The following is a 23,107-nucleotide window of genomic DNA, read 5'->3' as shown; positions in this document are numbered from 1 at the left end:
CGATTGAATTATGTTTTACTTTACTTAGTTAGGATTCTTAATTGACAATTGTAGATTCATTTTTGTTCAAATTTATTATGATATATACCAAAGTGTTTTGAAATATTTAATTTAAGGTATGAAAGAATTGAAAAATTATATCTGTACCACTTATTTTCTTCATACAAAGTCATTTATAAAATGCTAAGACATTTTTTTATATAACAATTTCTTTTCATTATCTATTATTATATTGTATTTAGTTTCACCGATTGAATTTCGTTTTACTTTAGTTGGGATTCTTAGTTGACCATTGTAGATTCATTTTTGTTCAATTTATTATGATATATAGCAAAGTGTTTTGAAATATTTAATTTGAGGTATGAAAAAATTGAAAAATTATATCTGTACCACTTATTTTCTTCTTACAAAGTCATTTATAAAAATGCTAAGACATTTTTTTATATAACAATTTCTTTTCATTATCTATTATTATATTGTATTTAGTTTCATCGATTGAATTATGTTTTACTTTACTTAGTTGGGATTCTTAGTTGACCATTGTAGATTCATTTTTGTTCAAATTTATTATGATATATACCAAAGTGTTTTGAAATATTTAATTTAAGGTATGAAAAAATTGAAAAATTATATCTGTACCACTTATTTTCTTCTTACAAAGTCATTTATAAAAATGCTAAGACATTTTTTATATAACAATTTCTTTTCATTATCTATTATTATATTGTATTTAATTTCACCGATTGAATTTCGTTTTACTTTAGTTGGGATTCTTAATTGACAATTGTAGATTCATTTTTGTTCAAATTTATTATGATATATACCAAAGTGTTTTGAAATATTTAATTTGAGGTATGAAAAAATTGAAAAATTATATCTTTACCACTTATTTTCTTCTTACAAAGTCATTTATAAAAATGCTAAGACATTTTTCTTATAACAATTTCTTTTCATTATCTATTATTATATTGTATTTAATTTCACCGATTGAATTCTGTTTTACTTTACTTAGTTGGGATTCTTAATTGACAATTGTAGATTCATTTTTGTTCAAATTTATTATGATATATACCAAAGTGTTGTGAAATATTTAATTTAAGGTATGAAAAAATTGAAATATTATATCTGTACCACTTATTTTCTTCTTACAAAGTCATTTATAAAAATGCTAAGATATTTTTCTTATAACAATTTCTTTTCATTATCTATTATTATATTGTATTTAGTTTCACCGATTGAATTTCGTTTTACTTTAGTTGGGATTCTTAATTGACAATTGTAGATTCATTTTTGTTCAAATTTATTATGATATATACCAAAGTGTTTTGAAATATTTAATTTGAGGTATGAAAAAATTGAAAAATTATATCTGTACCACTTATTTTCTTCTTACAAAGTCATTTATAAAAATGCTAAGACATTTTTTTATATAACAATTTCTTTTCATTATCTATTATTATATTGTATTTAGTTTCATCGATTGAATTATGTTTTACTTTACTTAGTTGGGATTCTTAATTGACAATTGTAGATTCATTTTTGTTCAAATTTATTATGATATATAACAAAGTGTTTTGAAATATTTAATTTGAGGTATGAAAAAATTGAAAAATTATATCTTTTTATCATAATAATTATATCATATTTCAAATTCTACTTCGGTACAGTATATAAATCTTTAGAAAATGACGATGTGAAATTTGATTATCACGATATTCGGGCAAGAACATTTGAAAGACGTATGATGAACATTACTTAAAATTCAGTTTAATGTTTTTCAGAACACTTACGTAAGAATCAACGTTACTTATGTTGTAAGAATGTTAAGAATATCAGATGTAATATAAGAAAAATATCGATGTCACAAAGTTTCAACTCGATCGTTACATTTCATGTTAATTAAAACTGCACCCGTGACGTACACAAACACACACACGCACGCTCACACACAGACAAAATATACAGGAAAATTACTGACACATACATACATATATACATACATATATATACTTACTTACTTACTTACTTACTTACTTACTTACTTAAGCGCGTTTAGTTTACTTCAGAACACTTACGTGGCATAGAAATAGAGTCGCAAAGGGTTAGCAACCCCGTTGTTACATGCAGCTCGTCGACAGGACGAGAGAAAGAGAGAGAGAGAGAGAAAGAGAGAGAGAAAGAGGAAAGGGAAAAGGGAAAGGGAAGAAATTTGCATATTATAAGTAGTACACGTTACCGAGACTGCTGATATCATCGGCTTACAGGGACCTCGTTACTTCGTGCATGCGTATGATTCCAGTGTGTGTTAACTATTCACGACCTTCGACCTCCCTTGCGGATAATAAGAAATAAAAAAAAATATTATTTTCTTCGATTTCTTTTTGCATTATTCATTTGGTAATTATTTGTTCTAATATTATAACCGAAGTAAGCTTCACAACGAAATCCGAAAAGTAAGAAACGTTTTTATTTTTTATTTCTGTTTTTTTTTTTTTAGATAGCACGAGGAATACGAAATATTCTTATAATATACATTTTATTAATTATTATTATTATTTTATATATATATATTTTAAAAATTAATTTTCCAGTATTTTTTGTGCTTCTTATTTTTATTATTTCATTTAATTGTTCGGTAATTGTTAAAGGGGTTTCAAAACTATCGTGTAATAAATTATAAATTCTATGCTAGAAAGGTGACGTCAAAGGATAAGGCGAAGATCCTTGCAAGACGAGAGCTAGGATTAAGTAGATCTGATCCTCGTTGGGTCAGACACGGCGAGGTCCTTCCTACTCTGTGCGCCCGAGGCTTAAGATATTGTTTTGAAGCGAGGTTGTTGCTTTAGGATAATCAAGAAGACGTAATCCTAAAAGGCTTAACGTCGATGAGTCCATAATTCCGGAAGTTCTCGTTCTTCCCAACTATCATCCATGTTTTTTCATTCCATGTTATTTATCTTTAAAAAGCTCGCTCATAGTTTTTTTCTATTTTTGAACAAACGACAGCTAATGAACAACGTCACGTGAAAACAATTAAGGTAATCTATTTTTGTCGGTTCGATACGAGTATAAAATAAATCATATTATATTAGATCTACCGGAAAAAGTTCAGTCCATTTTCGAATTAAAATAAAATAACACAATTTTCACATACATTTAATAATATTTATCGTAGAATATACTTTGTTCCATCGTTACTTATGACTTCTCGCAGGGTGATAGAAACTTGTAAATGCCATTGTTAAAAAATGATTTTTTTTAGAGACGAAGAACTCAACACTATCGAACAAAACTTTCCGGTAGACCTAATATAATACAATATATATATTTAATGGGGTTGTAAATGGGCATGCAACATTTTCGAAATAAACGTTCTCCCATGTATACATAAGAACTTATATATTCATTTAAAAGCACATAGAGTGTCTTTTGTGTTCGTTAATTCCAATCTAATTCCTCTCGAGGATCCTTTTAGTAAGAGAAAATTCTTTCGCACGTTCCATCTAGCGTATACTCTTCTAGAAGAGGCACCGATCGTTAAGGCATGCGGCGTGGCTTGCTTAACGGTCGAGCTTAATTAATAAGGACACGCGATATCCTAAGTTAGAAGACGTTGGTAGTCAGGGTATAAAGCATAGCCGAAGCCTCGAGGGAGTCCTTTGTTGTCGAGAGGGTCAGGATGAGCGACCTGCCACTTTAACCCACCTTAAGGGATTACGTCTTCAGGAGTTTCCTTCTTGCCTATTCCTTCCTGCAGCTTCCTCTTTAGATACCCTAACTCCTATCTTTCTATTCCTTTTACCATCGTTACGTCATCGTTCACACGTCATTATTTATACTCGTGGTGTTAATCGCTTATTTTATCTCGATCACTTTTTTTTTATTGTCTATAGGCTCGTTTACATTCTTTTTTTTAGGATGATTTTATTAATCGTAAGTTTCTTATTTTTTCGGAATCGTTACGTCATTATTCATATTCATGGTTGTCATCGGTTACTTATCTCGATCATTTTTTATTCTCCTTGGTTATCCTGACTCTCTATCTTTATATTATTTTTATCATCGTTACGTCATCGTTGACACGTTATTATTTATACTCGTGGTATATTAATCACTTATTTATCTTGATCACTTTTTTTATTTGTCTAGTTTTTTTTCTTTTAGTTTGAGAATTGTTTTAACTGAATTACTTTAGGTCTCATCTCTTATTTATATTTAATAATTGAATAATTTAATAATTATGTGTTGTCGTGCATTAGAGAATTTCGTAATAATACTTACTTGAGGTTGAAGATGCGTGACTTGTCTTTTAATATGTGCTAAGGTATCGTTCGGTGGCGGATGTGGCATGTTGGCGAAATAAACTCTCTCCTTATAATGATACTCGCAAAGAATTTTATTCTCGTAGAGATAAAACTGATCGCCCACGCAAAATCTGCAATCAGAAAATAATACATCGATTTATAACCATTGTTTATTAAACACGTTCGCGGACGGTAAAAGTTTCAAGCGACGAGAAAAAAATATTTAACAATCATTTTATTTTGAAATTAGTTATGATAACGAAAATTTGATTAAACACATTTTGTAAGGGCAGTCAAATTATCATACATTAAAGAATCAGTTAGTCATTACCATTACAGGTATAATAATTACACAAACTTAAGGTTTTATCAAATCAAATTCAAAATAATTGCCTTTGAAATTTGAATGCTATAGCACTCATGTGATTCTACATTACAATAAAAATTCGATGGATGATCTGTATGATCAATTTTTCAAGATAAAGTATAAACAAAAAAATAGGTAAATAGTAGAACGTGTTATTGTCTGGAGGTAGAGTCTTATCGAAACGACAGTCGCTAAGTTTTGCGAAAACGGAAACTACGGTAAGGAATTTCGCCTATCAAGAAGAAGAAAAAGAGAGAGAGAGTGGGAGGAAGAGGGGGGGAGAGAGAGAAGAGAGAGACTGTACAAGGTTGGCGGAGCAGTAAAGCGTGCTAATTCCGTTTATGACCGCTTTCCGTTCTGCTCCGGCTAGGAAATTGCGAGAAAATAAAATCAAGAAGCGAAGTGGCAGCACAGACCTCTACCTCCTCCTCCTCCTCCTCCTCCTCCTCCTCCTCCTCCTCCTCCACCTCCTCCTCGTTCTCCCCCTCGTCCTCCCGTTTCCAACTGCACCCTCTCGTTCCACTTCGCGTTTCCGCAACTCTTCGAGCTCCTTTAGATGTAAATTTCCAGTCGATTCGCGGAGCAAAACTACACTACGAGAGTTTGCTATAGCGGATTCCTACGATGCCGAGAAGAGCCAGTTTAACAGGAAGAAACCTTATACAATCGTAACCCGAACGAACTCGCCTGCATTCCTTTTTCTTCTTCCATTTATAAACGAGATAATATTACACAAGAATTTATCGTTAACCGTGAGAATTATTTTTTCGTTTTTATTTATTTTCTTTTTTTCTTTTTTCTTTTCATTTTTTTCGTACGACTGGAATCATTATTTTCTGTAATTTAATGTTAAAGTGTATTGATTATTTGATTAGGATGATGAAACAACTCATGAAAGTTCGCATACTTCGATAAAATTCGAAGTAGAAGATGTAATTGAGAAGAATATCAGTTTCAGCGTGTACCAAAAATGATACAAGTTATAGGATAAGAAATATAATTATTGTTAGATAACAGAAATGAATGTCACGTTAAACGAGATGAATACTAGACCACGTTTTATAGTCAGTCCAAGAGTTACAAATATAAAATAGAATAGTTTTATTTTTTTGTTATTTTTTTACGATGACGGAACAACCCACGAAAGTTCGCATATTTTGTTAAAATTCGAAGTAGAAGGGACAGCAGGAGGATTTTCAAGTAATCTGGTATGGTGGTGTATACATGTATAGAGATATATACATCTCGCAGTATAGGATACGAGTAGTAGTGTTCGCATACTTCGATAAAATTCGAAGTAGAAGAAGTAATTGAGAAGAATATCGGTTTCGGCGTGTACCAAAAATGATACAAGTTATAGGATAAGAAATATAATTATTGTAAGATAACAGAAATGAATGTCACGTTAAACGAGATGAATACTAGACCACGTTTTATAGTCAGTCCAAGAGTTACAAATATAAAATAGAATAGTTTTATTTTTTTGTTATTTTTTTTACGATGATGGAACAACCCACGAAAGTTCGCATATTTTGTTAAAATTCGAAGTAGAAGGGACAGCAGGAGGATTTTCAAGTAATCTGGTATGGTGGTGTATACATGTATAGAGATATATACATCTCGCAGTATAGGATACGAGTAGTAGTGTTCGCATACTTCGATAAAATTCGAAGTAGAAGAAGTAATCGAGAAGAATATCAGTTTCAGCGTGTACCAAAAATGATACAAGTTATAGGATAAGAAATATAATTATTGTTAGATAACAGAAATGAATGTCACGTTAAACGAGATGAATACTAGACCACGTTTTATAGTCAGTCCAAGAGTTACAAATATAAAATAGAATAGTTTTATTTTTTTGTTATTTTTTTACGATGATGGAACAACCCACGAAAGTTCGCATATTTTGTTAAAATTCGAAGTAGAAGGGACAGCAGGAGGATTTTCAAGTAATCTGGTATGGTGGTATATACATGTATAGAGATATATACATCTCGTAGTATAGGATACGAGTAGTAGTGGAGAAAGAGAACGAACCGGTACACGCGGATTTGGAGATGGCGCAGAGGTAGAAACGTGCTCGGTTTGCGATATCAGAGAAATAAGCTTGCCACGAGGGTTATACGCATCTACCAACTGTCGCACCACCGTCGACGCCTCCTGTTCTGTTTTACTTCTACTACTACTACTACTACTACTATTACTAATACCTATACTAATACTATTCCACGGGAAAAGCCCGTTTTAAAATCAAAGATTTCGCATTTTTCCTTTTTATTGCCGGTTTAAAAGTCAATTTTTCTCTTCTATGTTCCACACTGAATTCATCTTTCTTACACGTTTTTCTTCGAGGCATTGTCTATCTTTATCTCGCTTTATCTTTCTGCGAGTGTCCGCAAGAGGGACGTTATGCGGAAAATGCTAAAGAGGCACGGAACGACGATCTCGTAAGGGGGGTTGGTTGCTTGGTCGACTCTGCTTTTCGACAGCCACTGAAAGAAAAAGAAAAGAAGTCTAAAGATAAAAAGGGAAGGAAGGAAGGAAGGAAAGAAAGAAGGAGTATGTCGAAAGGGATCGAAGATCCACGAGGGACTCGAAAATCGTTTCGTCAGGATCCATATTCCGTTTAAATTCGTATCAGGTAGCTCGAACATCGGTCTTTGTAACAGTCTCAGTTATAACGTCTTACATCGTACGTTAAAATCAAGCCTAACAAATTTACTTTGAACTTATAAACATTGTCATTCATTTGAACAATCCACGTAATCGTTCAATCGATCCTTCATTCGTATTCATCTAACTTACAATCTGCTATTTATTTCTAAATCATACAAGAATGTATATATATATATAATATTTTATACAAATTTGATGAAATGTGTAATCAAATGTTTGTTTGTTTGTTTGTTTGTTAAAGTTGGTTAGTTGATGACGCGAGTTACATGTGTGCGCGTACCAAGGTAAAAATACACACGAACATACATATTCCGTATTCAAGGGATGTGCCGGTTCCGCTTTTGAGATCCTGTTTGGGTTTTATGTCAGGATTTCTGCCGAGTGGTTTATACCAGCGCTTATGTAAATGCAGACGTGATTTTTTTCACCACCTAGCCGGTAGCTCGCTTGCATCGGTGGTATACTAACACATGCGAGAGAGAGAGAGAGAGAGAGAGACATGTACATGCATATATGATCTCTCTCAACGACTCGAGATTTCAACCGTTTTATTCGAAAACATCGTCGTTGCAGATTTAAAACTTCCAACAATTTTCTTTTTTTTTTTTTTTTCTAATACTTCTTTTCCCAGGTGTTGTTTCGTTCAAAGCAAACGATGTAACATTTATCATAAGATTAGATTTTAGTTTTCCTCAGCGTGTGCCTCTTTCTCTTTCGTCTAATTCCATTCCCGATTCGAAGAGGTTGGGAAGAAGGGTGACGGGGGTTTGTTGGAAGAGAAAAAGAGATCGGAACGATCGGAACGTCGAACATGGACCGCCATAAAAAGCAATGCTCCACCGTAACGCGGTACGATAAGTACCGCGTCGCGAACTAAAATCGATCCTCCAGGGGGTGGTGGTGGTCGCTCTCTCTCCACTCGTACACCATAAAAAGGGAACATTAGAGAGAGAAAGGAAAGTATAAGCCCCTCTCTTTCTCTCTCTCTCTCTCTTTCTTTTTTTTGTGATACTACGAGAAAAGAAAGAAGATAGGGAAACGTAGTGCTGATGTTGTACGGTAGTCTGATGGTTGCTGGTGGAGAACCCTCAGGGTTTTGCCATCTCTTTCTAACGTTCTTTTTTTATATTACGTATATAACGGTGTTATGATTTCGCGCCTAGATATGCGAGTACTATACCAACACTGTCTGCTGATAAACGAGAGCATTCTTTATTTTTCTTTTTATTTTTTTCTTTTTTTTTTCTCCTCTCTCTTTTTACTTTATCATCGTTGCTAAATACTTTGGACATTAGGATGAAAGTTTAGGTATAATATCGAATAATATCGATTTCTTTTTTGATACGACGATGATGATCTTAGAATACGTGTATGAATATTGAAAAAGAAGTTCAGAAAAATTAGGTCGTTAGATCAAGGGTCGCATTGAATCCGAATTATTCGATCATCGGACAATTGTTTCCAAACCCTTTGATCAATTTCCTCAGGAGTGCTGATTTTCTACAGCTCAGAGAGAGAGAGAGAGGTATATGCTAGATTTCACACGCAGCAGCAGCAACAGATGTAACAGAAGACCAAGTGTGCAGGAATAATCTTGAGATTATTCCGAGGAAGCGTTAAACGTTTCTCCGCAATGTTATATAGTCTTTCGCTAAGTCGAGAAGGAAGCCTCGGAGTTTCCCGAGAAGCAAACAGACCTCGAGAGCTTCGAAAGACTCGAAGAAAAGGGGGATGGGGGTTGAATAGGAATGGGTACGAAGAGAAAGAAGAAGAAGAAGAAGAAGAAGAGGGGAGGAAGTGAAAGGGGCTTGTGGGCGAGAAACCCCAAACGGTAACACTTTGCCCCTAGTCAAGATTCTACTTGGTTTCGTGAGCGAGTAGCAATGGTGTTGGGTTGTTCATTCGATGGTGGTCCTAGAGAATAAATTTCCTACTTGAGATTAAGGCAGCTCTAGGGAAAGAGAGAAGGAGATAGGGCAAGGGTTTGAAGAAGAAGAAGAAGAAGAAGGAGAAGACGTTGTAGTCACGGTAGTTGCTTCGCGTTCCTACTCAATTTGCATCAAACTTTAGAGAGACAAGCAAGCAGGCAAGCTGGCAAGCAAGCAGGTAGGCAGCAGCCAGACAATTCTGCTTTTCTATTCTCTGGGAGGTTTCACCACCTGATGGAGGTGGTAGGTGAAGGTCTCCCTCACCCCCTCCTTCTCCCTACCCACCCCTTTCACCTCATCCCATCGTACCACCCATCATGTCTACCATCACCTCTACCTCATCTTTCGCTTCAAGCTGAGCCCCCCTACTGCCGAGACTAACGCGTTTAGTAGAGACTCGATTCCCTAATCAGATCTTCCCCGACGGCAGTGTGGAGGGTTTCTAAGGTGCTGCTAAGTGTGAAGTTAATGGAGTCAAGACGCCGTTCCTCTCCTATCCGTAGAAGTACTACCAGGAATCACTCGGGATGTTCCTGGTTGTCTCTAAGTCACCGTTTATTCATTATTTATCATCTAAAGTGCTGCTTTATTTTACTTATAAAAAGATTTAATATTAAAGTCGATCACAGTGTGTATTAATATTTGACTAATTTTTTTTGTCTATATTATTCTAAAGAAAAAATACAATTCAATAGTTTATCGTTGATCGTGATATTGGTCTATATTTTATTTCTTTAAGATTAAACAGAAATATTGAATTATCTAACGTGAGAAATATTTGACAAATATTTTTTTTGGGGGGGGGGGGTAAACACGTTAAGGGAAATATAAAATCAAATATTAATTGTCGTTGCAAAATAAATTCATATGGGATTAAATTGCATATAATAAAAATAGCGATATATCGATAAAATGATGTAGTAGTTCATTGTTAAAAATTTCTTGTCATTTAATAATATCGATTTTCGTTAAAAAAACGAATAACAAATTTCAATAATGTTAGGTCATCAATAATAATATTATTCGATATTAATTGTAAGAAAAACGTGGATATATATTTCGTATCTCTGTGTTTGTAAAGAGAAATACTCGACAGGAGGAACATTTATCGAGTGTCCCTTGACATAAATCAATTCGTTTACCTGCGAGAGACATTACCGCTCTTTAGTCTCGATATTAATAGCGCCTTGGGTATCGATAAAGCGACGTATTCGTATCGTTCTGCTACCTCGTTATAGACTCGAATAGATAGGTAAATGCTTTATTTGTCGCCCTGGGATAGAATACTGAAAGTGCGAGAGAGAGAGAGAGAGTGAGAGTGAGAGAGAGAGGGGTGGGGGGTGGGGGTGGGGGAGAGATAGATAGAGATAGAGAGATAGAGATAGAGATAGAGATAGAGAGAGTTCCAATTTATTTATGCTTTTCACCCCCCCCCCAACCCCCCAAAACTCGCTCGCAACTTCAACTGTGAGCGACACAAATAATATATGAACGTAATCAATTCAACGTTCGGTAGTATCTACGTGAGTTTGCATCGTCATTGGCGTTAGGTAAACGAACCTCGATAATCACGAATAATCCTATCGATCAAGATCTTTTTATTATTATTATTATTATTATTATTATTATTATTAATCCAATGACAATACAAATCTATTATGAATCCTACTTTATATTGTACCATCGTCTTTTATGCTTATGAATTTCGCTTGATTGATAAATAATAAAACGATAATTATTAAAATTGTTATATAGGTTTGTAATAATTGTCAAGTAATATCGATTATCAATTTGTTACATTTTAGTTTCGAACTTATTACGTTATTACAAAAAATATCTTTTAATATCAGCTGTAATACGCGCTAGATCGAAACGATTAGATGACAGATGCACATTTTTAATTTAAAACGATAACGTTTGCTTTTGAACAAAAAATGTTTATTTTAAATACAATAATAATAATATATATACGGTCAGTTGCGCGCAGGAATATTGTTCAATTTGAAAAATAATTCGTGTTCGATGTCTATACGATATTAGATCACGATCGATAACCACGTTTTATATTGACATTAATCGAAAAAAATATCGTTTGATTTATAATATGTCTGGCAAAGCTTCTTCTCCAAAGGTTCTCTCATTGCTTTGTTTCGATAATGACTGCTTACCTAGCTCGTTCTACTGTTAATTAATTCAGACTTGTCACAGGGTATCAAGCAACCATAGGACGTTAATTCGATCAGGAGTGAATTCAGTCGGGTTCGACGTTGGCTGGAAGTAGGATGATGATGATGAGATGAGGGGGAAGAGGGGGAAGGGGGGAATAGGGTGGGTGGGGAAGAAAGGGAGGTGGATGCTCTTTGCCAAGAGTAGCAGCAGCAGCAGCAGCAGCAATAGTAGGAGGAATAGGTGAGAGGAGAGATGGGAGGAAGTGTTACGGTGGTGGGCGGTTTATGGGGGGGAGGAAGAGGGGGAGGGCGAGAAACGACGTCGCGATGCCTTTGGTTTGAGGACAGATTTACGGCGCAGACAGTTGACGTTTGCTATCTAAATGTCGACCTGAGAAAGCCGACACGTCGGACGACGACGACAACGACAACGACTACGACTACGACGTCATTCGATAATACACATACCGTCTTGCTGTTCAAGAGTAACTGATATTAAACCCGATGCGAGTAAGTAGAGGAGGAAGGTTTCCTATCTCTTCAGTACCACGTTCCTATCATTGTCTATCATTGTTACTCTCTCTTTAACGTTTAATCGATGGAAAGGTATTATAATAAGTATATTTAAGTAAAAGTATTTTAATTATTAATTATTAATAATATAATTATTATATATTATATAATATAATTTGTATTAATTATTAATAATATTTAAAGTGAAAATATATTCGAGTTAAAATATATTTAAGTATACGTGGAATATAATATCTAATAAGTTTCTCTAAACTTTTCCATGTAAGTAGGTGTAGTAATTCAATATAAATGGTTTATAAGTGGTTTCTCAGATTATTTCTTTATTATTACTAACAATTATATATTACGTGAAAATATCTTTTTTAAATATTGCCTTGTTTTTTTTTCAACAAATGTTTAATTGCAAATTTTTTTATTCTAGAAAATTAAATTAAAAATTTAATTAAAATAAAATAGCACTCTTTTGGGGAATATTAAAAAATCAATTCACGTGGAAAAGATTTATCTTTAAAATGAGTCCCCGATCACATGAAAATAAAGCAAAGAGATTATGAAAATTCATGGCATTAAATCTTGCCAACGTATAATAAAAATGTGAACGTTTTTAAACGTCAAAAGTCTTTACTGTAGGTTATTTTTTTTTTTTTTGTTCTTTTATTCAGAGTAAGAACATTTATCTTTCTATTAATGTCGTCTATGGAAAATTAAGCATCGTGCACTCATAGTAAGCCATATTAATGACACAGATTATGCGGAATATTAAGACAGGGATGGATCGTGGGGTGCTTAGAGTAAGATGACTGTATTCAGAAAAGGGTTGAATCCTCTAGGACTAAACTGTAATATTCTGTGAATGCAAAAATCCTAAAAGAGAGAGAGAGAGAGAGAGAGAGAAAGGAAAAATAACTTTTCACGTTGGCAAACGAAACAACGATGATTTCCATTTGTCATTTCTTTCAAAGTAAATATCGTTTTTCTACCAAATTTACATCAAACGTACATACCCACACAGATACACACACACACACGTACACGCGTATATACATTGGCATATTGCATTTCCATTAGTTATATTTTTTGTGCGAATACGCAAACACCATGGATGAGAATATTACATTTTATCGTGGAATTATCGATGGAACGTTGTCATCGATATCTCGTGACTATATAAATAATAATAATAATAATAATAATAATAATAATAATAATAATAATAATAATAATGACAAAAAATCGTAGAGTAAAATCATGGAATATTTTTATACGCGGATACGTACTCACTCATACACCCACGCATATGTATATGGTATACGTTACTCGAGGATAGGAGAATATTTATGTCGAACGTCGAAAATGATATAACATAAATGCCTTTACGTATGCTTTCGTACGATAGCAAAGAGAAGAGAGAGGATAGTCCATCCATCGTTGGAAATCGAGTAGGTTCTCGAGATAGGAGTGAATCGATTCGTTCACTTTTTGCAGAGAGATAGAAGCGAGTGAAAGAGCAAGAAGGAAAGAGAGAAGGAAGAACTTGGAAGAGACGTGGAAGACGCAATCGCATCAAAGATTATTTCCGCCAATAAAATGAAAGTCGAGGTTTCGTCCTGATTCCCTTCCCTCCCACCCCCACTCCGGTTCGTACCCCAGCCCTCTGGCCCTCTCTCTTTCTCTCTCTCTCTCTCTCTTTCTCTTTCATTCTACCAATCGTTTGAAAAAAGACAAAGTGAGGAGAGATGGGAGTTCGGTTGAGAAAGTGGAAATGAGAGAGTAGCAAATAAGAAGGAAGAATAAGATGGAAAGGTGGTGGGTGAGTGGCTGAGAGTGACTGAATGAGAGGGAGAGAGAGAGAAAGGGAAAGAGGGAAAGAGGAAGGTATAGGAAGTTGGAAGAAGCGAAGAGCAAGGCCAGAGCAATAAATCTACGGTCGCCCGGAGCAGACACTTATCAGTTCTCCAGGATCACCCAGGATCCGCGACATCACGGACTGCGAGAAATGCCCGGCAGGCTCTCATCTCTTGAAATTGACTCTCTCTCTCTCTCTCTTTCTTTATATTCTTATTCGAAGAATCTCTCACGTCAATTGCTCTCTTCTTTTCTCTTTCGTACGATAAATATAATATATTTTTGAAAAAGTCTAGTTGCAGTATTTCGTTTTGATTTTTAATGATGTTAGGCTGATCTAAGCAATTTTTTGATTACACAAGATCGTACGAAAACGGGTCCATTATTTTAAGACTCGTTTACGAAATATTATAATAAAAGTATTATATTTAGTACATGAAAAGGATTGATTTTAGAACCTACGTTAATAAGACATTTCTTACTGGTCTTGTTAAATACTAAATTCTTAAAATATTGAACCCTTTTTTTTTACCACTCAGTATATAAAAATTTTCATCTTCCGTGACACCATTTTTATATTTGTCAAATACTTAGAAAGATAATAAAATACTTCTTATAGCTATCATAAGTTTAGATAGATATTTGTATGGGTTTGTTGGCATAATTTTAAGAGACTATTCCATTTCTCGTCTATGTATTATTTTAGATTCATGTAGGTAGTACGTGGATAGGAGAACGATACAGCTTATCTTTTAGCTGATGATTATCGGTTAACAAAGTAAGCTAGAGAATTAGGGTGGTAGTGGTTATCCTCGACAAATTAGTACCTACTATTCCACCGCTACTAATATCCTTCTCTACTTTACCTTTTCACGTTGGTGTATTATTGTATAAGTGTGTATGTATGTATGTATGTGTGTGTGTGTAAGAGACTGCAAAGCATTCCAGGTATAGAAGGAGAGGTAAAGTAACTCGGTGAACCAACGGAACGTAAACAGGATAGGATTAAATATGACTTACCGTAGTACTTAAGTTTCCATCATTAGGTAGCCTCTAGCGATAAAAGCATAGCACCGAGCATAGGGACTCTTGCTGCTAAGGCAAACTTGTTGTAGGTTCTCCCTTCTGTCCCTTCTTTCCCTTTCAACCACCACCACCACCACCTATCCACCCTGTCTCTTTCTCTCGAACAGAAGATCGGCCGAACTAAGTTAGCATCGTTTCGTAACCTCCGGGCATTGTCAAGGTTTCACTGCCCAACTTTACCGTCCTTGCGATTAGACTTTAGCTTTCCTAAGATTACCTTTCAGACTTTCAATGAACTGCCTGTAGTATATATATATCGTTGTGATGGATTGAAAAGAACAAATTGTTCATTGGAATAAAGCACAATTTCTTTCCTTTTCTTTCCTTTTCTTTTTTAGATGTTGGCTATTGTGTAGACGCTAACGTGACAACGTTTCGAGGGGGGTTTTATGCTACACATTGAAATGTATCTGGGCAAGTGTGGGAGACGTTTAAAAAGCGTTGATTCAATTTTACGCTCAAAAGAGAGTACGCGAGCTGGTCCCTCAATCCATAGTCTCGACCACTGCGGATGACAGCGATACCGAGAACGCATTGTTACTGACGTTCCTGTAATTTGCCTGGGAAATTAGTAAAGCGTTTCAATGTAATCGTTACGACACACGTGATCTGACAAACAATACTAACTATACCAAACCGAAGTATACCACGTAATATTACGAATTTCATTTGGATTTTCTATTGTATCGATCATTTAGAATTTTAACGTCTATCGATTATTCATTCCTCTTTGATATTCTTCAACGTTCACAACTGAATTTACTTTTACAAACGGAAAGAGAATATAGCGGAGGGGGAGGAGGGAGGGTATTCCTAAGAGATTCTAGCGAAGATGTCTTAGAAGTTTCTTAGAAGCCATATACAATCCTGGAGACTGCAGCTATTCGAAGGATTAATCAACGAATGGGTCCCACTAGAGTTATCCTTCGGCCGCTGCCACAAACCTCTGTTAGAGGCATAATTCAAAGTTGTTCTTGGTTTACGGTTTAATTACCGAATCTTGTTTGCGAGTTTAGATAGAGAAATTTATCCGAATTAGAACAACTTTCCTCCTTTTTTGTTTTTTTTGCTTCTCGATTTATTCGATTTATTCCTCATTCGTAGATTTTCAATATCACGTTTGTCCGTCTAATTAAATATTAATCTAACATTTCCAGTTGCCATCCTTAAAATAATGTTCATTTCTTAGTATTTCACATTTTTCTTTTTCTTAATATTTTCTTTTTAACATTTTCTATAAAAAATTTGTTGTATGATCACTTTTCGATGTGAAATACGAGTTGGATAGTTTAAAATTGCTTATTGAAATGTTGAGTTAAACGAACGGGTACTGCGAAGTCGTAATTTAACATGAAAATTAGAATTCGTCTTATACATTCAGCTATCCACTTCAGTTTAGCACTTCGGCGAGCGTTATCTCTTGGAGGGCAGCTTGTTTGACTTCCGGCGGTGTCTCCTTCTGACCGGACACACTTGATAACTGAATAATTCGGTCTACACACAGACACACACATACATAGGGGAGGCTTGAAACGATGAAGAGAAGGAATAGGAAGCGAGAAAGAGAAGAGAAGAGAAGAGGGACTGAAGTGGCTCGAGTTCGAAGCACCAACGGGCTTAGCTCACCTAATCCTTTCCGTTGAGTTGCCTTTACATTAACTTAAGTCATAGCAACTTGCTCGAAAGCTGCACATTGACTCCCAGCTAGACACCCCGGTTTAGATCAAGAAAGAGAGAGAGAAAGATAGGTGATATTGTTATTTACGTTGGTAATTAGGTAGGTGTTTTCAATCGTAAACGTTGTCATAACGATCTACCTTACAATAACGTAGAATCGTTTCACAATTATATCTAACTTTTTGAACTAAACTGTGAACTGTTCGATTAATCGCAAATATTCAATTGTAAAAAATTAAGACAATTTATATGTTTGTATTAGTAGATAAAAAAACTATGTTAAAACACGAAAAATAACGATTTAGGTATTAACAAGTGGTCGGGGATATTTAGATAAGTGAAAATGATCGATTAGTAGTAGGAATTTTGAAACGGAACTATTATTTAGGGTACTTCCGTTGGTCGATAATCCGAGAAAAATCTTCCTCGTCATCTTTATTTCTCATCGTTCCCATTTCGATTCGGACAAATCCATGGAAGTATGGTTCGAAGGAGAAAAGGGACTCGATCTTTAGTCGCGCTGGTAACGACCATATTTCTCAATAAACAATAAATCAGAGGAATGAGGTATAGCGTTCGATATATTTTTGTTGTTCTCTCTCCTTCTTCTAGAATCCCATTTGGTCTTTCCTTTTCTTCCATTTACTTTAGCAGAACAATCTCTTTGTCTCACTTTCTCTGTCTTTCTCTACTCTTCCAGCAGCTTCCGAGTCTCCGAGCCCCATTAATCTATGGTTATCTACGGCGTGTGCCGGATAAGTGCGTCGGAATGAGCCATTTCACCCTTGGGACTTCGAATCCATCCTCCACCCTCGAAAAGTAGAGGAAAGCTCGTCGTCCGGTTACTGCTGCTTCTGCTTCTGCTTCTGGTGGTACTAGCTAGCTGCTAGTGCTGGTGGTTCTACTGCTACTATTGGAGACTACTGGCCCTTGGGCATCCTTCTACCCTTCTGATGAGCTGTGCAAAACTTCATCCTTAACGAGCTCGTAACGACGGCCCTAGACTTTCCAGATGATAATGAAACAATTCAACTCATTTTTCTATGACATATAACCTAATCGATGCTTCATATATTTCATACTTATTTTCCTGACTATTGTCATTGTTAAACATGTATTATAGATCACGATCGTTTATTGTTAAGATTAAATATGATTATGATACAATAACATTGGTCACTTTCAATTTAAATTAATCTATCCTTATTGTTAGTATTATAAAAAAAATAATTTTACGCGACTAGTCGTTCCTACGATGAAGTAATAATGTTGTAAAATGGAGAAATAAGAAATGTAAGATTTATAAGCCAAGTGAAAATAAGACAGAACAACCGAGTGGAGTTTGAACAACCCCCTGTGCAGTGAATAACGTTCGCAGGTTATCTTTTCACCTTCGACGCTCGTAAGTAAAGTGGAAAAGCCACCCCTGTCGGGTACAACCTAACGAACTAAAGAACAATGTTACTTTATATGCGAGCCAGCGACCCTAGGTTTTTCACCCTCCACCTACCCCTTACCTTCTTACGCTAGCAACGACTACAACGACAACGACAACGACAACTAAGAAGAAGAAGAAGAAGAAGGGCAGAGTCTGCCCTTATCACCGGAAAACTTAAGTGGAAGAAAATGCGTCGCGAACGCGGGCCCAACCCACCCAAGCGCCCATCGGAGAAAGTTGAAATTGATGCAGTGGACGACGAGCCCTTGACTTGCTCGAGCTTACGATGAAAGCCACTCTACTCAGTTACGATACTTTACTAAACTTTCTTACGTTCTTACCAAGTCGTTTATCGAGGCACGCGACTAAACGCCTGTCGATAGCTTCCTCTCCTTTTTTTTCCCCCCCTTTTTTTTTTCTTCTTAAATCGTTTGTCTACTTCGCTTTTAAGGAAAACGAAAAATCGTCTTTTCAATGATCTTCAACTTTTTTAACATTTTAAATATTTATCTATTTATTAGATTTCATTAAAATGTGATCAGGAATGTAATATTATAGTGTCATTTTTAAATGTGTTTTAATTTGCACTAATTGTTAATTAATTGTTATTTTTAATTCATCCTAATTTAAATAACAAAATCTTGCGATATCGAATTTGAATGATTTAAGAAGAAATTTTTCACAATTGAAAATTGAATCGAACAACTCGGCCCCCTTTTAAGTTTCGAATTTCATTGTTAAATTGTCGTTGCGCGTTGGATTTGAAATCAGTGGTTTTATTTAAATAAAAGTATAAGTTCTGAGATTAATTGGGTTAGTTAGGGTGCTATTATGATAGCTATGAATAGGATAGGCTTCTAAAATGACGTTAGACGTGACAAGAGACATTATATCCAGCAATCTAACTCCGTTTAACTAGACTAGCTTGATATCTAGTCAGCTTGCTAAAGAGAGAGATAGAGATAAAGGAAGAGGAGGAACGAATGAGACCGCAGGTGTGTCTGTAACAGACATTGTGTAACTCAGAAGCCAAATGTGTCAACAAGAAGATTCGAATTGGTCTCCTCTGTTACACGGTGGCCTGCCCGAAACAGGCAACCAATTATTGTTTGTTTAAGAAACCTGCAACTAACGAGAATCCTTCGGTTGAATCTATAGATCTATAGATTATTATATTTTTATTATTTCATACTTATCTAATCAGCGGAATAAACAATTTCATTTATAACGTAAGTTTTTAATTAATTTCATTGTTCGGTATTAATATATTATTTAACATTCTCAATAGAGTAGAAACGTAGAGTATTTGTTGTATCAATGAAAATTAGTTGGAACATATCCGTTGTTGTTTGATTAAACAAAGGAAATCACTGTACGAGAAAATAGAGATAAATATTTAGAAATGATTATTAGAGGATGTTTTTTATTTTTTTTTGCTTATAATTTATACGTCGGACGTTTGGTATTTGGTAGTTGAAAAAAACAAAGACAATGAAATAAAAAGTTAAACAAATAATCAGAATATTTCGACGGGCGTGGTGGTGGCGGTGGCGGTGGTGGCGGTGGCGGTGGTGGCGGTGGCGGTGGTGGTGGGGATGGATATTATTTTCTTCTATCTATCATTCGCAAAACTGAAATTCAAAATAATTTTTATTGACAGTAAAAAGCAGGAGGATGGAAATGATAACGAACCCGAGCCGGTGGGGAACATTTTAAACGACTATCATTTTATATCGTCGTCCTCTTGGACAAATATTCATGCATTGTTTCGATGCTCGAACGTACGAACGTACGAACGAACGAACGAACGAACGAACCCAACGAACGAACGAACGAACGAACCCAACCAACGAACGAACGAACCCAACGAACAAACGAATGGTTTGCGATCGTGACGGAGCACGCCCAGAACCGATTATAAATCGCGAAGGTCGCCGAGCGCGCGCGTCCGATAAATTGGGATTTTATTATCGTTAATAACCACCCGGAATTATTATCCGTTGATATTTACGCCGAGGCTGACCGTTCCTCGTTCGAGCCGTGCTACAACGAATGCCAACCACTCCCCCCTTGATCCATCCTCCTCCTCCTCCTCCTCCTCCCCCACACCCCTTTTCCAAAACTACCCTTTTCCACCCAGCCCCTCGTCATCCCAGATTCACAACTCCTCCACCCCCTACCACCCCCAACCCTCCTTCTATAACACGCTGCTCTATTCGAGAATTTTCCCTCTCCCTCCCTCTCCCTCTCTCTCTCTCTCTCTCTCTCTCTCTCGTTCACATTTTGAGCGTTATTTACGCGTCGCGCGCATACGCTTCGTACGAACGCTTTTCGCTCCTACTACTATGGGGGCTTTTACGAATGTTTATTGGCAAAAATTAACGGGCAATTTGTACCGGCCGGCATTGTCGCCGGTAATTATTATTTTATCAACGTTCGTGCGATCTAGAACGAAAGAGAGAGAGAGAGAGAGAGATAGATAGAGAGGGAAAGAAATCGAGCGCATTTTCCATCCCTCCAACTACCTTCCCCCTCTCCGCTTCCTTTCCTCACCCCTTATCCACCTTCTACTCTCCACCTATTTTCTACATATATCTATATTTGTTTGTGTTGTATTCTCTTTCACACCGGCATCGTTCGGTGCCGATGCCACTCTTATTATTTATCGGTTTTGCATTCTGCATCGCTCTTGTATTATACACACCTCCCCCTCCTCCACCCCACCCCACCCCTTATACTACTCGTTTCCGTTTAGGAATTTGTTTCCTATATCATCGTTTATTCAAAATACCTTTTCCGCGACTGCTCGTTTAGTTTGTTTGTTTTATTCTTTTTTTCTTTTTTTCTTTATTTTTTTTTTGCCAAATCATCGAATTTTTTCTTCTTATTCTCGCAACGTTCGTTCCTTTTTTTCTTTTTTTATTGTTTTTTTTTTATTTTTCTATTTTCCGATCGTTTCGACAACGCCATTTGATTAGCGGTATTATCTAAACGTTTGAGTGACATTTTTATGCGGATGTTTTGTTTTATTCGTTTGTCGACTTTTTTTTAGGAACAATTTATTGGTTTTTTTCTTTTTTTTGGTTCGAATCGACTCGATTTTGATTTTTCATCTTGTTTTTTCGGTTTAACTTTTAACTTTGCACGATTATTGCTAAAGTATTGTTTAGATTAATCGAATTAACGAGATATACTTTCGTATTCGTATATTACAAATAACAATTCAATAATTTATCGGATTGTCCGGAAGTAAGGTAGAAAAATGTAGAATTTAACGTCAGATTTGTGACGGTTTCTTGACAAAATTCTAGAGACAATATTCAATAAGACAAGAAATTCGTTCCTACGTTAAAAATAATAATCAGCGTAATAATTCGATTAACCTAATAAAAGTAACGGATGGGAATAATATTTTATTCGAAAATAATGAAATATATTTTATTATCGAACGTTATCGATATGATTAGAGAAATAGAGTGAGAGAGTAAAAGGGTGGGAGGAAGGTTAGGGGGATGAGAGGAACGGGGTAGTTGGTTCATATTGGAAACTTTTGATTATAACACGATAATGATCGTAATAGTAAATCTAATAGGGCAGAGCGGGAATAGCCCGCGGGAAATTTCGGTTGCTTTCTATAACGATATTTGCAAGAGGAGGTGGATGTTGTTGTTGTTGTTGTTGTTGTTACTGTTGTGCACGGTGTCCGGAAATTTTGCTATCATTTTATCGTCGCTAGAACGAACAACGTCAGGCTAACGCGAAAGTGTGCTGTGCAGTGCAGTACAGTGCAGTACAGTGCAGTACAGTGCAGTACAGTGCAGAACAGTGCAGTGCAGTGCAGTACAGTGCAGTGCAGTACAGTGCAGTGCAGTACAGTACAGTGCAGTACAGTGCAGTGCAGTGCAGTACAGTGCAGTACAGTGCAGTACAGTGCAGTGCAGTACAGTGCAGTACAGTGCAGTGCAGTACAGTGCAGTGCAGTACAGTGCAGTACAGTGCTGGTACTGCACGTTTATACTTGGTGTACGCGCATGCACGCGCATACGTTTCACCGCGTTTTCGAGTGGGCTCATACTATTCCTATCTCTCTCTCTCTCTCTCTCTCTGTCTCTATCTACCTATCCCATTCTCTCTTTCTCGCTTGCATCGGACGAACCAACGCAGCCGCTTCAGCTAATTTCGTATTTGCTCGATTAATTCCGTGCGTTTAACGGAATTTGATGTTCCGCTAATTATTCTATCGTAGCTTTGTTGTAGGTCTCATAGGATACCCAAATGATAATTGTTCTAAACTCTTTTTTTATTCTCTTTTTTTCTTTGTTTCTTTTTCGATCGATCTTATTTACAACATATAATCTATCGAAAATGAGAAAGAAATAATTGTTGTCGTAAATATTATCGTTTATCAACGCGTTCGCGAACGGTAAAAGTTTCATCGAGGAAAACGAAAAGTGACGGTCGTTTTATTTGGAAATTAATAGCGATATCGAAAATTTGATTAAACACATTTTATAAGGGGCAGTCGGATGATCATATATTAAAGAATCAGTTAGTCATTACCTTTACATTAATAATAATTACAAAAAATTAAAGTTATATGAAATAAAATTCCAAATTTATTGGCTTTCAAATTTGAATGTTATAACATTGACGTCATTCTACATCACAATGAAAATGAATGCCATAACATTCACGTTCGCGAACGTAGAAATAAAATAAGGATATTGGTGGACAAGGTTTTTTCGATAAACAATTTGCTCTGCACTAATGAAGTCTAAATACACGAAACCATACATACATACATGTACATCATCTAGTATCATAACAATACATTGTTTCTCCACGTGGTTAGCAAAAGAAAAAAAAGGATGAAAGAAATAAAGGTAGGATGATAAAACTATGAAGAAAATTGAACGTCAGGAAAGACGTATACTGGCCTGGTTAGTCTGGTAGGAAGAGTTTAAAGCCATGTTTAAGCCGTACGAGGCTTAGACGCGTCTATTCTCTAGCAAGGGCCCTAAACCGGAGATTAAGCCATCACTTTGCATGAGGGCGCTTCAAAAATCCAAGGCTTATATCTAAGC

At 35.7% G+C, this 23,107-nt stretch overlaps 1 protein-coding gene across 6 annotated transcripts in view; it reads right to left on the bottom strand.

Moving 5' to 3' along the window:
* LOC122515718 (LIM domain only protein 3-like) overlaps positions 1–23,107 on the bottom strand; it is a 98,941-nt gene that overhangs the window by 8,798 nt on the left and 67,036 nt on the right. For 4 of the 6 annotated variants that reach the window (XM_043633141.1, XM_043633138.1, XM_043633142.1 and 1 more), the window contains exon 5: positions 4,282–4,435. In XM_043633141.1, the coding sequence (XP_043489076.1) occupies positions 4,282–4,435 (154 nt within the window). Of the gene's footprint in view, positions 1–2,236; positions 2,332–4,281; positions 4,436–14,842; positions 15,469–23,107 lie in introns of those variants that run through there. The other 2 variants (XR_006303352.1, XR_006303351.1) reach the window with 2 other exon arrangements.

Source organism: Polistes fuscatus, unplaced genomic scaffold (genome assembly GCF_010416935.1).
Source record: "Polistes fuscatus isolate 324 unplaced genomic scaffold, CU_Pfus_HIC Scaffold19, whole genome shotgun sequence".
NCBI classification, from domain to species: Eukaryota; Metazoa; Arthropoda; class Insecta; order Hymenoptera; family Vespidae; genus Polistes; species Polistes fuscatus.
Note: the sequence above shows the minus strand (reverse complement) of the source record. Positions and strands in the feature narration are given on the sequence as shown.